At 44.2% G+C, this 12,272-nt stretch overlaps 1 protein-coding gene across 1 annotated transcript in view; it reads left to right on the top strand.

Moving 5' to 3' along the window:
• The window catches only part of LOC120036633 (potassium channel subfamily T member 1-like), a gene marked incomplete at both ends in the record, with an annotated part of 44,505 nt that overhangs the window by 14,352 nt on the left and 17,881 nt on the right, over positions 1 to 12,272 (top strand). The window contains 6 exons of the mRNA XM_038983012.1: positions 1,835 to 1,943; positions 4,867 to 5,016; positions 5,343 to 5,578; positions 8,475 to 8,691; positions 9,487 to 9,592; positions 9,974 to 10,146. Coding sequence (XP_038838940.1) covers positions 1,835 to 1,943; positions 4,867 to 5,016; positions 5,343 to 5,578; positions 8,475 to 8,691; positions 9,487 to 9,592; positions 9,974 to 10,146 — 991 coding nt within the window. The remainder of the gene's footprint in view (positions 1 to 1,834; positions 1,944 to 4,866; positions 5,017 to 5,342; positions 5,579 to 8,474; positions 8,692 to 9,486; positions 9,593 to 9,973; positions 10,147 to 12,272) is intronic.

The raw sequence follows: 12,272 nt of genomic DNA on the forward strand, positions 1-12,272 counted from the left end.
CCCTGTCCCTCTCTGTCTCTTTCTATCAGTCTCCCTGTCCCTCTCTGTCTCTTTCTATCAGTCTCCCTGTCCCTCTCTGTCTCTTTCTATCAGTCTCCCTGTCCCTCTCTGTCTCTTTCTATCAGTCTTCCTGTACCTCTCTGTCTCTTTCTATCAGTCTTCCTGTACCTCTCTGTCTCTTTCTATCAGTCTCCCTGTCCCTCTCTGTCTCTTTCTATCAGTCTCCCCTTACCCTCTCTGTTTCTTTTATCAGTCTCCCTGTCCCTCTCTGTCTCTTTCTATCAGTCTCCCCTTACCCTCTCTGTCTCTTTCTATCAGTCCCTCTCTGTCTCTTTCTATCAGTCTCCCTGTCCGTCTCTGTCTCTTTCTATCAGTCTCCCTGTCCCTCTCTGTTTCTTTTATCAGTCTCCCTGTCCGTCTCTGTCTTTTTCTATCAGTCTTCCTGTCCCTCTCTCTCTTTCTATCAGTCTTCCTGTCCCTCTCTCTCTTTCTATCAGTCTCCCTGTCCCTCTCTGTTTCTTTTATCAGTCTCCCTGTCCCTCTGTCTCTTTCTATCAGTCTCCCTGTCCCTCTCTGTCTCTTTCTATCAGTCTCCCTGTCCCTCTCTGTCTCTTTCTATCAGTCTCCCTGTCCCTCTCTGTCTCTTTCTATCAGTCTCCCCTTACCCTCTCTGTTTCTTTTATCAGTCTCCCTGTCCCTCTCTGTCTCTTTCTATCAGTCTCCCTGTCCGTCTCTGTCTCTTTCTATCAGTCTCCCTGACCCTCTCTGTTTCTTTTATCAGTCTCCCTGTCCCTCTCTGTCTCTTTCTATCAGTCTCCCTGTCCCTCTCTGTCTCTTTCTATCAGTCTCCCTGTTCCTCTTTCTCTTTCTATCAGTCTCCCTGTTCCTCTTTCTCTTTCTATCAGTCTCCCTGTCCCTCTCTGTCTCTTTCTATCAGTCTCCCTGTCCCTCTCTGACTCTTTCTATCAATCTCCCTGTCCCTCTCTGTCTCTTTCTATCAGTCTCCCTGTTCCTCTTTCTCTTTCTATCAGTCTCCCTGTCCCTCTCTGTCTCTTTCTATCAGTCTCCCTGTTCCTCTTTCTCTTTCTATCAGTCTCCCTGTCCCTCTCTGTCTCTTTCTATCAGTCTCCCTGTCCCTCTCTGTCTCTTTCTATCAGTCTCCCTGTTCCTCTCTGTCTCTTTCTATCAGTCTCCCTGTCCCTCTCTGTCTCTTTCTATCAGTCTCCCTGTCCCTCTCTGACTCTTTCTATCAGTCTCCCTGTCCCTCTCTGTCTCTTTCTATCAGTCTCCCTGTTCCTCTTTATCTTTCTATCAGTCTCCCTGTCCCTCTCTGTCTCTTTCTATCAGTCTCCCTGTTCCTCTTTCTCTTTCTATCAGTCTCCCTGTCCCTCTCTGTCTCTTTCTATCAGTCCCTCTCTGTCTCTTTCTATCACTCCCTGTCCCTCTCTGTCTCTTTCTATCAGTCTCCCTGTCCCTCGCTGTCTCTTTCTATCAGTCTCCCTGTTCCTCTTTCTCTTTCTATCAGTCTTCCTGTCCCTCTCTGTCTCTTTCTATCAGTCCCCCTGTCCCTCTCTGTCTCTTTCTATCACTCCCTGTCCCTCTCTGTCTCTTTCTATCAGTCTCCCTGTCCCTCTCTGTCTCTTTCTCTCAGTCTCCCTGTCCCTCTCTCTCTTTCTCCAACTCTCTGTTTTGCTCCCTCCCCTCAGTCCCCCCAATCCCCAGCTCCCGCTCTCCATCTCTGTCCGTCCTCTCTCCTTCTTTGCATTCCTTTCAAAAACAAAGTTGTTACATCACCTATTTGCTCTGACTTGCAGTATTCTGTTTTATTTGTTAGATCACGTAGTCTGTGAGGAGGAATTCAAGTATGCCATGCTGGCCCTGAACTGTGTGTGTCCAGCCACATCCACCCTGGTCACACTCCTGGTGCACACGTCCAGAGGACAGTGAGTACACCCATTAAAACACTGATGATTCTCTCCTCCTACTGAAAACTCCACAATGAGGTATCACTATTGAAACCATAAATCTCAATCTTTGGGTTTGTGAGAAAGCGTTCTACAAATAAAATGCATGAAAACCATGTGTTTAATGTATTTGATACCATGCCACTCATACCGCTCCAGCCATTACCACAAGCCCGTCCTCCCCAATTAAGGTGCCACTACCTCCTGTGATTGAGGTGTCCTCCTTTGTAAACAAGTCCCAAGTTGCTACGACAACAACAACAGGCACATTTGTCATTAGTCTAAGGCATGTACCTAATTAATGACTCCTCCCTGAACTCTACTGCGTTGCCATAAACTTTACCATGGGCCTCCACACTCATCAATCTCACTGTGCACTGCCATCAACACCAAGCCAAGGTGATACAATCTTTTCAGCATCGTTCTAATATCAACAGCTTGACGCAGCAGAGAATCCATTCTTATCCTCTTTATGGAAATAATTAGATAGACTGTAGGCCTGGTGCGTGGTGCCGGAACTGGTGATACCGGGCTGGGGACACGCACCTCAGGGCGAGTGCGGGGAGGAGGAAAAGGGTGTACTGGACCCTGGAGGCGCACTGGAGGTCTGGAGTGTAGAGCTGACACAACCCGTCCTGGCTGGATGTTTATTTTCGCCCCTCTGGCACAGGACGCACTGGGCTGTGCAGACTCACCGGAGACACAGTACGCAAAGCCGGCGCAGGATATCCTGGTCCAAGGAGGTACACTGGAGACCAGGAGCGCTGAGCCGGCACCCTCCTTCCTGGCTGGATGCCCATTCTAGCCCGGCCAATGCGAGGAGCTGGAATGGAGCGCACGGGCTAGAATAACGCACTGGAGACACCGTGCGCTCCACCGCATAACACGGTGCCTGACCAGTAACACGCTCCCCACGGTAAGCACGAGGAGTTGGCTCAGGTCTCCTACCTGACTCAGCCAATCTCCTCGTGTGCCCCCCCCCCAAAAAAATTATTGGGGCTGCCTCTCGGGCTTCCGTGCTAGCCGTGTACCCTCATATTGTCGCCGTTCCTCTATTCTCCGGTATTTATCCTCGTAGTATCGCCGTTCCGCTTTCGCTGCCTCTATCTCCTCCTTAGGACGGCGATACTCCCCCGGCTGCGTCCAGGGTCCTGCTCCATCTAATATCTCCTCCCAGGTCCATTTCCCCATTAAGCGCTGTTCCTCCTTATCACGCTGCTTGGTCCTTGTTTGATGGGTTATTCTGTCACGTTCGTCGTAGTGAGGAGACCAAGGCGCAGCGTGATATGAATACATACTTTTTAATCAAACGAAGAAACACTAAACAAACTAACAAAATAACAAAACGAACGTGAAGCTATTATATAACAAGTGCTGACATGCAACTACATATAGACAATAACCCACAAAACCTAAATGGAAAATGGCAACCTAAATAGGATCCCCAATCAGAGACAACGATAAACAGCTGCCTCTGATTGGGAACCAATTCAGGCCACCATAGACCGACAATAACGTAGACTTACAAAAACCCCTAGATCTACAAAAAACCCTAGACAATACAAAACACGCATACCCACCCACGTCACACCCTGACCTGACCAAAATAATACAGAAAACATATATAACTAAGGTCAGGGCGTGACACTATGTCCTACATGGTGACAGGTTTTTGGGAAAAGACAACTCCAATAAATTCGTTTTCTCTGAAGTCATCAGATTGATTAAAAAGGTTAAAAGGTAGAGAGAGAAGAGAGAAGAGAGAGAGAGAGAAGAGAGAGAGAGAGAAGAGAGAGAGAGAGAGAGAGAGAGAGAGAGAGAGAGAGAGAGAGAGAGAGAGAGAGAGAGAGAGAGAGAGAGAGAGAGAGAGAGAGAGAGAGAGAGAGAGTAATTGCTGTGTTGGGATGACCTTACAAGGTAATTATTGGTTGGAGATTTAGATGGCGGGAGTTACAAGCTCATAAAAGGTCAGATACAATTTGTTTAGCCAGATGGAGCTGTCAATCAAGACAAGGAAAGGTGCTGAGTTGCAAATCAAGTCAGGGAATTACAATGAGAGGGGAGATAACTGAGTGAGAGTGACTTCTTGGTAGCTAGTTATGAGGTTGGGAGATTGGTAACCAATCTGGGCTAGCTAAAGCCAACTTCATACAATTGATACGTGGCTTGTAGTATTACAGAGAAACAACAACAAAAAATTATACCAAAATATATATATATTTTTACATTAACGTTTTTAACAGGACAAATTTGAGGGGGCACATGCCCCTACGCCCCATATGGGCATGACCTCTCTGACTATAGTTTCTGGAACTGTGCTGGAAAGAACAATGTGAAAATAAAATATCTCAACCAGCACATTACGGTTCAGGTGGAGACAGTAATGTGAAAAGGGTATCAGAGTCTCTTCATGATAGCTAGTAGTTCATCACTGTCACAGGCCCTCACATTGCTCTAACAGGCCCTCACATTGACCTAACAGGCCCTCACATTGACCTAACAGGCCCTCACATTGACCTAACAGGCCCTCACATTGACCTAACAGGCCCTCACATTGACCTAACAGGCCCTCACATTGACCTAACAGGCCCTCACATTGCTCTAACAGTCCTTCACGTTTCTTTAACATCTTCATCCCCTTACGTCATCAGTCATCTTCATCCCCTTACATCATCAGTCATCTTCATCACCTTACTTCATCAGTCATCTTCATCCCCTTACGTCATCAGTCATCTTCATCCCCTTACTTCATCAGTCATCTTCCTCACCTTACGTCATCAGTCATCATCATCACCTTACGTCATCAGTCATCTTCATCACCTTACGTCATCAGTCATCTTCCTCCCCTTTGGGACATAAGGCCACAATGTGTTTTCTCCACTTCTTCTGTTTTTGACTACAGGGAAGGCCAGCTGTCTCCAGAACAGTGGCAGAGGACGTACGGACGGTGCTCGGGGAACGAGGTCTACCATATCCGCCTCTGTGACAGCAAGTTCTTTGGGGAGTATGATGGGAAGAGTTTCACCTATGCCTCCTTCCACGCACACAAGAAGTGAGTAGACTTCCTGCCATGGCTTGTATAAGACCTTCTTGCTGTTCTCTGACTCTCTGCAAACCTTGAGGACAGCAGTCTTAGTGTCCGTTTCCCCTGGCACTTGATTAATACATCTGTAAATATGTGGCATATTCTTGGGTTTCGATTAGATAGGCTCCCTAGGTATTTGTCTCTTGGTTCATGGCTTCGAGGTTAATCACTCTCTGTCAAACCAAGGCAAACCGGCATAGCCTGTAGCCAGAAGCCCTTTAGAACCAGAGTTATGCACCACTGGATTACACTAAGCACAGCATACCAGATGGCTGTGCTCCGTCTCCCCTCAGGTATGGTGTGTGTCTGATCGGGGTGAAGAGGGAGGACAACAAGAGCATCCTGCTGAACCCTGGTCCTCGCCACATCATGGCCGCCCCAGACACCTGCTACTACATCAACATCACCAAGGAGGAGAACAGCGCCTTCATCTTTAAACAGGAGGAGAAGGACAACAAGGGCCTGCCGGTGGCCGGGCTGTACGACGCCCCCTCCAGGCTGCCTGTACACAGCATCATCGCCAGTATGGGTGAGGAACGAAGGGAAGGGAGGGAGGGATAGCTTAGTAAAGGGGAGAAGGTGAGAGGGAGGAGGGATGGGGGAGCCTCAGTGTTGGGAGGTAATGAACTACATGTAATGTAACAACTAGTAATTGAATTACAGTACATTTTGCACTAGCTTGGTTGTAGTTGATCTAAATTCTAATCTTTGTAGAGTTTTGTTCAGTAATGAATAACTTGTTTTGCCATGTAGTGGTGTAGCTAACTACACACAACTTTTCTTGGCATCGGGGCTGCCTAATTCTCACTTCCTGTGTTTTTTAGGCTAAATCACACATTATGTTGACATCTGACTACAGAGTGATCTGTTCTTGCAATTTTTAGTCTATGACATTTTTGATTATTTTTCTTAAGGGTAGCTTTATTGTAGCTTAACTTATTCCAGTGTAAAGTAATTGGTAGCTTGGTAAACTATATTTTCAGAGTAGGGTTATAAAGATCAGGGAGAAGGGGAGTGAGGAGGAACGGCAAAGTCTTATAAAGATCAGGGAGAAGGGGAGTGAGGAGGAATGGCAGAGTCTTATAAAGATCAGAGTGTTGGAGGGAGGGAGGGAGGGAGGGAGGGAGGGAGGGAGGGAGGGAGGGCAGAGTCTTATAAAGATCAGAGTGTTAGAGGGATGGAGAGGGGAGGGAGGGAGGATGAATGGCAGAGTCTTAAAATGATCGGAAGGGAGGGAGGGAGGGAGGGAGGGAGGGAGGGAGGGAGGGAGGGATGGCAGAGTCTTATAAAGATCAGACAGAGGGAGGGAAAATCAGAGGAGTGAGCCCAGTGTTGCAAGGGCGTGAGAGAATGGGAGCGAGGAGGGATTCTTCACTTGTCACTGCTATGTATTTGCTAACTTTCACAGTGCAATGCGACCTTTCACAGTGCAACGCTAACTTTCACAGTGCAACGCTACCTTTCACAGTGCATTGCTATCTTTCACAGTGCAATGTTACCTTTCACAGTGCAATGTTACCTTTCACAGTGCAATGTTACCTTTCACAGTGCAATGTTACCTTTCACAGTGCAATGTTACCTTTCACAGTGCAATGTTACCTTTCACAGTGCAATGCTAACTTTCACAGTGCAATGTTACCTTTCACAGTGCAATGTTACCTTTCACAGTGCAATGTTACCTTTCACAGTGCAATGTTACCTTTCACAGTGCAATGTTGCCATTGACATGTTGGTGGTGATGGTTGTTTTGTATGTGACTTCATGCATGTGTTCTTGTCTGACTCTATTGGCTTTTTTCCTTTTCTGGGCTGACTTGGTTTCTGTTGTTGTTGTTGTTTTTGTTGTTGTTGTTTTACTACGACGTGTTAAAGTTGATCAGGCCACTTCGTATGGTAAGTTTGTGCATGTTGCTACTATTGAATTGTCCTGTTGTAAGGCAACACCGTAGTGTAGTTGGTGAAGGATTTCTGTCAACACAGCTGTTCTGTTGTATTGGTATAGGCTTGATGTTTTCCGTAAATGTGTTGCAGTGGAGGCTGCTGAGGGGAGGACGGCTCATAATAATGGCTGGAACAGAGCCAATGGAATGGCATCAAACCATGTGTTTGCTGTATTTGATGCCATTCCAGCTATTCCGCTCCAGACATTATCACAAGCCCGTCCTCCCCAATTAAGGTGCCACCAACCTCCTGTGATTTGCTGTTAATTAGTTCTTTGCAGGGTTTTTGCACATAGTTTTGCATCGTTTTAGTTCTGTTTATCAAAAATGCATTTAATGTACTTGTACTTGCGTTGGATGCTGCTACTTCCCATTACAACAAGATTAAGATATGCCCGATGTTTAACCTTTCAGAAATGAGATACAAGGTAGACACATCTAAATGGATGGAAGGCTTTAGAATATGTCATTTACCATGAGGACAATAACCTCAAGGACATTCATTCAGTTGACACTGTCACGCCCTGACCTTAGAGAGCCTTTTTATGTCTCTATTTGGTTTGGTCAGAGTGTGATTTGGGGTGGGCATTCTATGTTTTTGTTTTCTATGATTTTGTATTTCTATGTTTTGGCCGGGTATGGTTCTCAATCAGGGACAGCTGTCTATCGTTGTCTCTGATTGGGAACCATACTTAGGTATCCCTTTTCCCTCCTTTCAGTGTGGGAAGTTGTCTTTGTTTGTGGCACTATAGCCTTAAGCTTCATGGTCGTTTTTGTATTGTTTATTGTTTTTGTCGGCATCATCCTAATAAAAAGGAATATGTACGCTCACCACGCTGCGCTTTGGTCCTCTTCATTTGACGGCCGTGACAGACACAATCTATTAAAAACATGTTGTATTCAACTGCTCTTTGTCCAGGTACTGTATATTACAGCTGTCATATATGGATACATGTACTTTTTGTCCAGGTACTGTATAGTACAGCTGTCATGTATGGATACATGTACTTTTTGTCCAGGTACTGTATAGTACAGCTGTCATATATGGATACATGTACTTTTTGTTCAATTAGATGGGTGGTAGATCGGATAGTGTTGAAAAGATAACATTGAGGACATTCGTCTGTAAAGTCTAATAAAATTCAGTGCATTGAGGACACATGAGTTTGATGGATGAGTGTGCTGCTTTGGGAAAGGACAAAAGACTAAGGGACTTTACTAATTCACACAGAAGCAATGACAGTGCAGTTAGCACGTCAGCTGTACTGGCTCATTTCACACGAAAAGATGATTAGATAATGAATCATGCAAGGCAACATAAAATGTGCTTACACTGCAATATAGAGTATAGAGTATTCATAGGAAATCATAGTATATCAACTTAAGGTTTCTGTAAACAATTACAGCAACTTATCTGTGGTGCCCAATCCCGCCCCATTGTCTTACCGACCAACTATCTTACCAACCATTCAACCACCTCTTTCAGGGACGGTAGCCATCGACCTCCAGAACCCGACGGACCCCCCAGAGGACAGCAGCAAGCTAACCCTGCCCACAGAGAACGGGTCTGGAAGCAGACGGCCCAGCATCGCCCCCGTCTTGGAGATCGCTGACTCCTCCTCCATCCTGCCCTGCGACCTGCTCAGTGACCAATCAGAGGACGAGACCAACCAATCAGACGAGGAGAGCTCGTCGGTGTCCGAGTGAGTGTCCAATCAGAGATGTAGAGGAGGGCAAAGGGAAGTTGGAAGGGCTTGGGCAGTGTTTCCGAAATGGTGGATCAGGACTCGCTGGTTTCTACGCTACAGGCCATGGCTTATGGCTGGGCTGTAGCTAGAATTATTGTTTTCATTAACTGACAGTCAATATGATAATGTCTAGTCGGCTTTTATAATGTCTGTTCAGCTAAATGTTGAGTCACACAGCTACTCTATCCATTCCATCACCAAAGGAAAGAGAAGATGTGTGGGAGGGGTTAGAGTGGATCCTTTCTTTCTTTTATTATTTTCTCTCTCTCTATTTCTTTCTCCCTTTCTTTACATCTTTCAATGCATACCATTGAAGCCCTTAGACAACAGTTACATAAGTAACACACTGTGGTATGCCAGACTGCTGCCTGGAAGAGAGAGAGAGACAGAGAGAGAGAATTGTATAATGTGTTCTGGTTATGAGCCATACAGTCATCTCTTGGAGTCCCACAGTGCCCCTGTGTGGTCATGAAATACAAGCCTTTGAGAAAAGGCTACACTCGGTCTCGATACTACTGTATGTAACAATCCATCAATCCTTTGTGTTAACCTTCAACATGTGTGCAATACTTTACAATGACGAATAGCTGTGTCAATGACACAATGACAAATAGACGGTGTCAATGATTGACATTGATACATTATTCAATAGATTGCCTTGTCGCTAAAGTTTTTGGTTCATTGCCTCTTCTGAAGTCTCTCTGACTGAACGTGTGTGTATTTGTTGTTCATTTACATTTTTCACCTCAGTTTTGTGAAAGGATATCCTCCCAACTCGCCCTACATTGGCAGCTCTCCAACCCTGTGCCATCTCTTACCCCAGAAAGCCTCGTTCTGCTGCCTTCGTCTGGACAAGGTGAGTAGAGACAAGGATGGTTTTGTTCTCTCATGTAGTAATTATTAAGCCACACAGTCTTGTTCCAAAGACAGCAAACAATTTATTATATCTTATTGTGTTGAGCTGTGTTGGTTGCACCATGTCTTAACAATTGTATTGTACATTAGCTCCTCTTTGTAAACTTGACTGTATGAATAGAAAGTGTATGTATCTTTGAATTATAGAATACAGCAGACAAACCTAACTGTTTAGTGTTGTCACAATAGTTCATGGAATATCATATGTTTATGGACAAAAAAACTTGCCTTAGACTTCACTCAGTAACACTGACAAACATTTAAGTCATTATAACAAACCTGAAACATAATTACCTTTTACTTAACTTTCCATGACATCCAGGGTTGCAGGCACAACAGTTTTGAGGATGCCAAGGCCTATGGTTTTAAGAACAAGCTGATTATAGTATCTGCAGAGATGGCAGGGAACGGCCTCTATAACTTCATCGTCCCTCTGCGGGCCTACTACCGCCCCAGGAAAGAGCTCAACCCTATCGTCCTGCTATTAGACTACCCGTAAGTAGTTTCACGCACCGGACTGCACTGGGCGCAATAGCTTGAGGGTGAGGTTACCCCATAAGCAACCACATGACTGGTCTGTGCCTCTTTATAATGGTTTTAGATAACATATCATGTATCCACCTGTGTTTAATGCATGTAAACAGACTAAATGCATAATAACACCTATACATGTTTTCATAATGCATTACACTTGCTGTTTAAGACTTGAAAAGCTATATGACGTGGTGTATGACGTGGTATAGGACTTGGTATAGGATGTGGTATATGACTTGGTTTAGGACTTGGTATAGGACTTGGTATAGGACTTGGTATAGGATGTGGTATATGACTTGGTAAATGACTTGGTATAGGATGTGGTATATGACTTGGTATATGACTTGGTATATGATGTGGTATAGGACTTGCTCTAGGATGTGGTATATGACTTGGTATATGACTTGGTTTAGGACTTGGTATATGACGTGGTGTATGACGTGGTATAGGACTTGGTATAGGATGTGGTATATGACTTGGTATATGACTTGGTATATGATGTGGTATAGGACTTGCTATAGGATGTGGTATATGACTTGGTATATGACTTGGTATATGACTTGGTTTAGGACTTGGTATATGACTTGGTATAGGACTTGGTATATGACTTGGTATAGGATGTGGTATATGACTTGGTATAGGACTTGGTATATGCTATGGTATATGACTTGTTATAGGACTTGGTATAGGACTTCAATGCATTACACTCAGATGGTTATTGTAATATAAAGTTTTGCCAAGATTTAGTGTTGGGCTGCATGAAGATTAATGAAATCTAGTGACATAAAGTAATTGTAGAGAGAGAAAGGTGATTATACAGCTGCAGCCTGAAGTTAACTTAACTGCTGCAGGATGAGAAATCATTTCTGCATTATTCATATCGCTGGCTGTGCCTCTCTGTTGGATAAATGGAGCTCCGGGAAGCTTCAGGGGTGTGTGTTTGTGTGTTATGTTTTTGCCTATAATAATTCAGTGTGGATTTCATTACAGTAACTTCAGAGCACCCTCCAGGGAAGCGTGTGTAGCTAAACAGAAAGCCATGGAGCTCTGTAATCCCATATAGTCTGGGGCAGAGACTAACATCTCACACTGTCTGCGTATCTTTCCTAGTCCCACTATACAGCTACCTACTTCCTGAGGAGTTACCATGGCAACAGGCTATATTGCATATCTGGAGGAGTTATCAGGAAGCAGTATTTTGTCGCAGAATCAAAAAACTATTAACAGAATACATATTTGCTGCATATGTACAGTATTTTAGGACATTATGTAATTTAATGCATAGCCAAAGGAAAATTGTTTGGCTGCAAAATTTGCTATGGCTTCTAATAGTCTAATACCCATTCGTGTGTATGTACTGTACTTTATGTGTGGTTGCAGTTGTCTATGTCCTGTCCATTGTCATGGAATTATTCTAATCAAAGGAGAGAGACTTTTAGATTTCTTCAAAACAACGCAACTTTACAATTTAATTACTGCACTAATAGAGTTGGTTGGTAACCACCCTTAAGGTAATCACTGAGAACTCTACGAGCAGAACTAAGCCACAGCATTTCATAGTTAAGACATATTCTCCTGAATATGTGACAAACAACAGATTTGTGAAATTATACAAAGGTACTTTGTGCTCTCATGCAACATTTACATTGCACCAGGTTTCTGTCTCTAGGTCATTTACTACTTTGTTATACAAAAATACTAACGCAACATAGGACACTAGGTCCTTCCCTTAATTTATGAAGTCCAGTATTCATCTGCCATGTGGGAGAAATAAACTGGAGGGAGGTTCTGCCTGGCACCGGCAGACAGGCACACAGACACTAATCATGGAATGGAATGCAGCCCTTAGGTTTTATCACCAAGGCATCGTAAATCAACTGTCAGCGTTAAGCCTCAGAGACTCATTTCAGAAGAACAGACATTGTGAAAATACTAATATGAATACATTCTAATATAAAAGTAATGTTATTAACATATTGTTGTAATTCTACCACATTCCCCCATTTTGAGACTTAGTCGCAACTTAAAAGATAATTACAACTTTTTAAAAAATACATGAATAAAAATAAAATATCAAACCTCTAACT

Source organism: Salvelinus namaycush, unplaced genomic scaffold (assembly GCF_016432855.1).
Source record: "Salvelinus namaycush isolate Seneca unplaced genomic scaffold, SaNama_1.0 Scaffold1402, whole genome shotgun sequence".
NCBI lineage: Eukaryota > Metazoa > Chordata > Actinopteri > Salmoniformes > Salmonidae > Salvelinus > Salvelinus namaycush.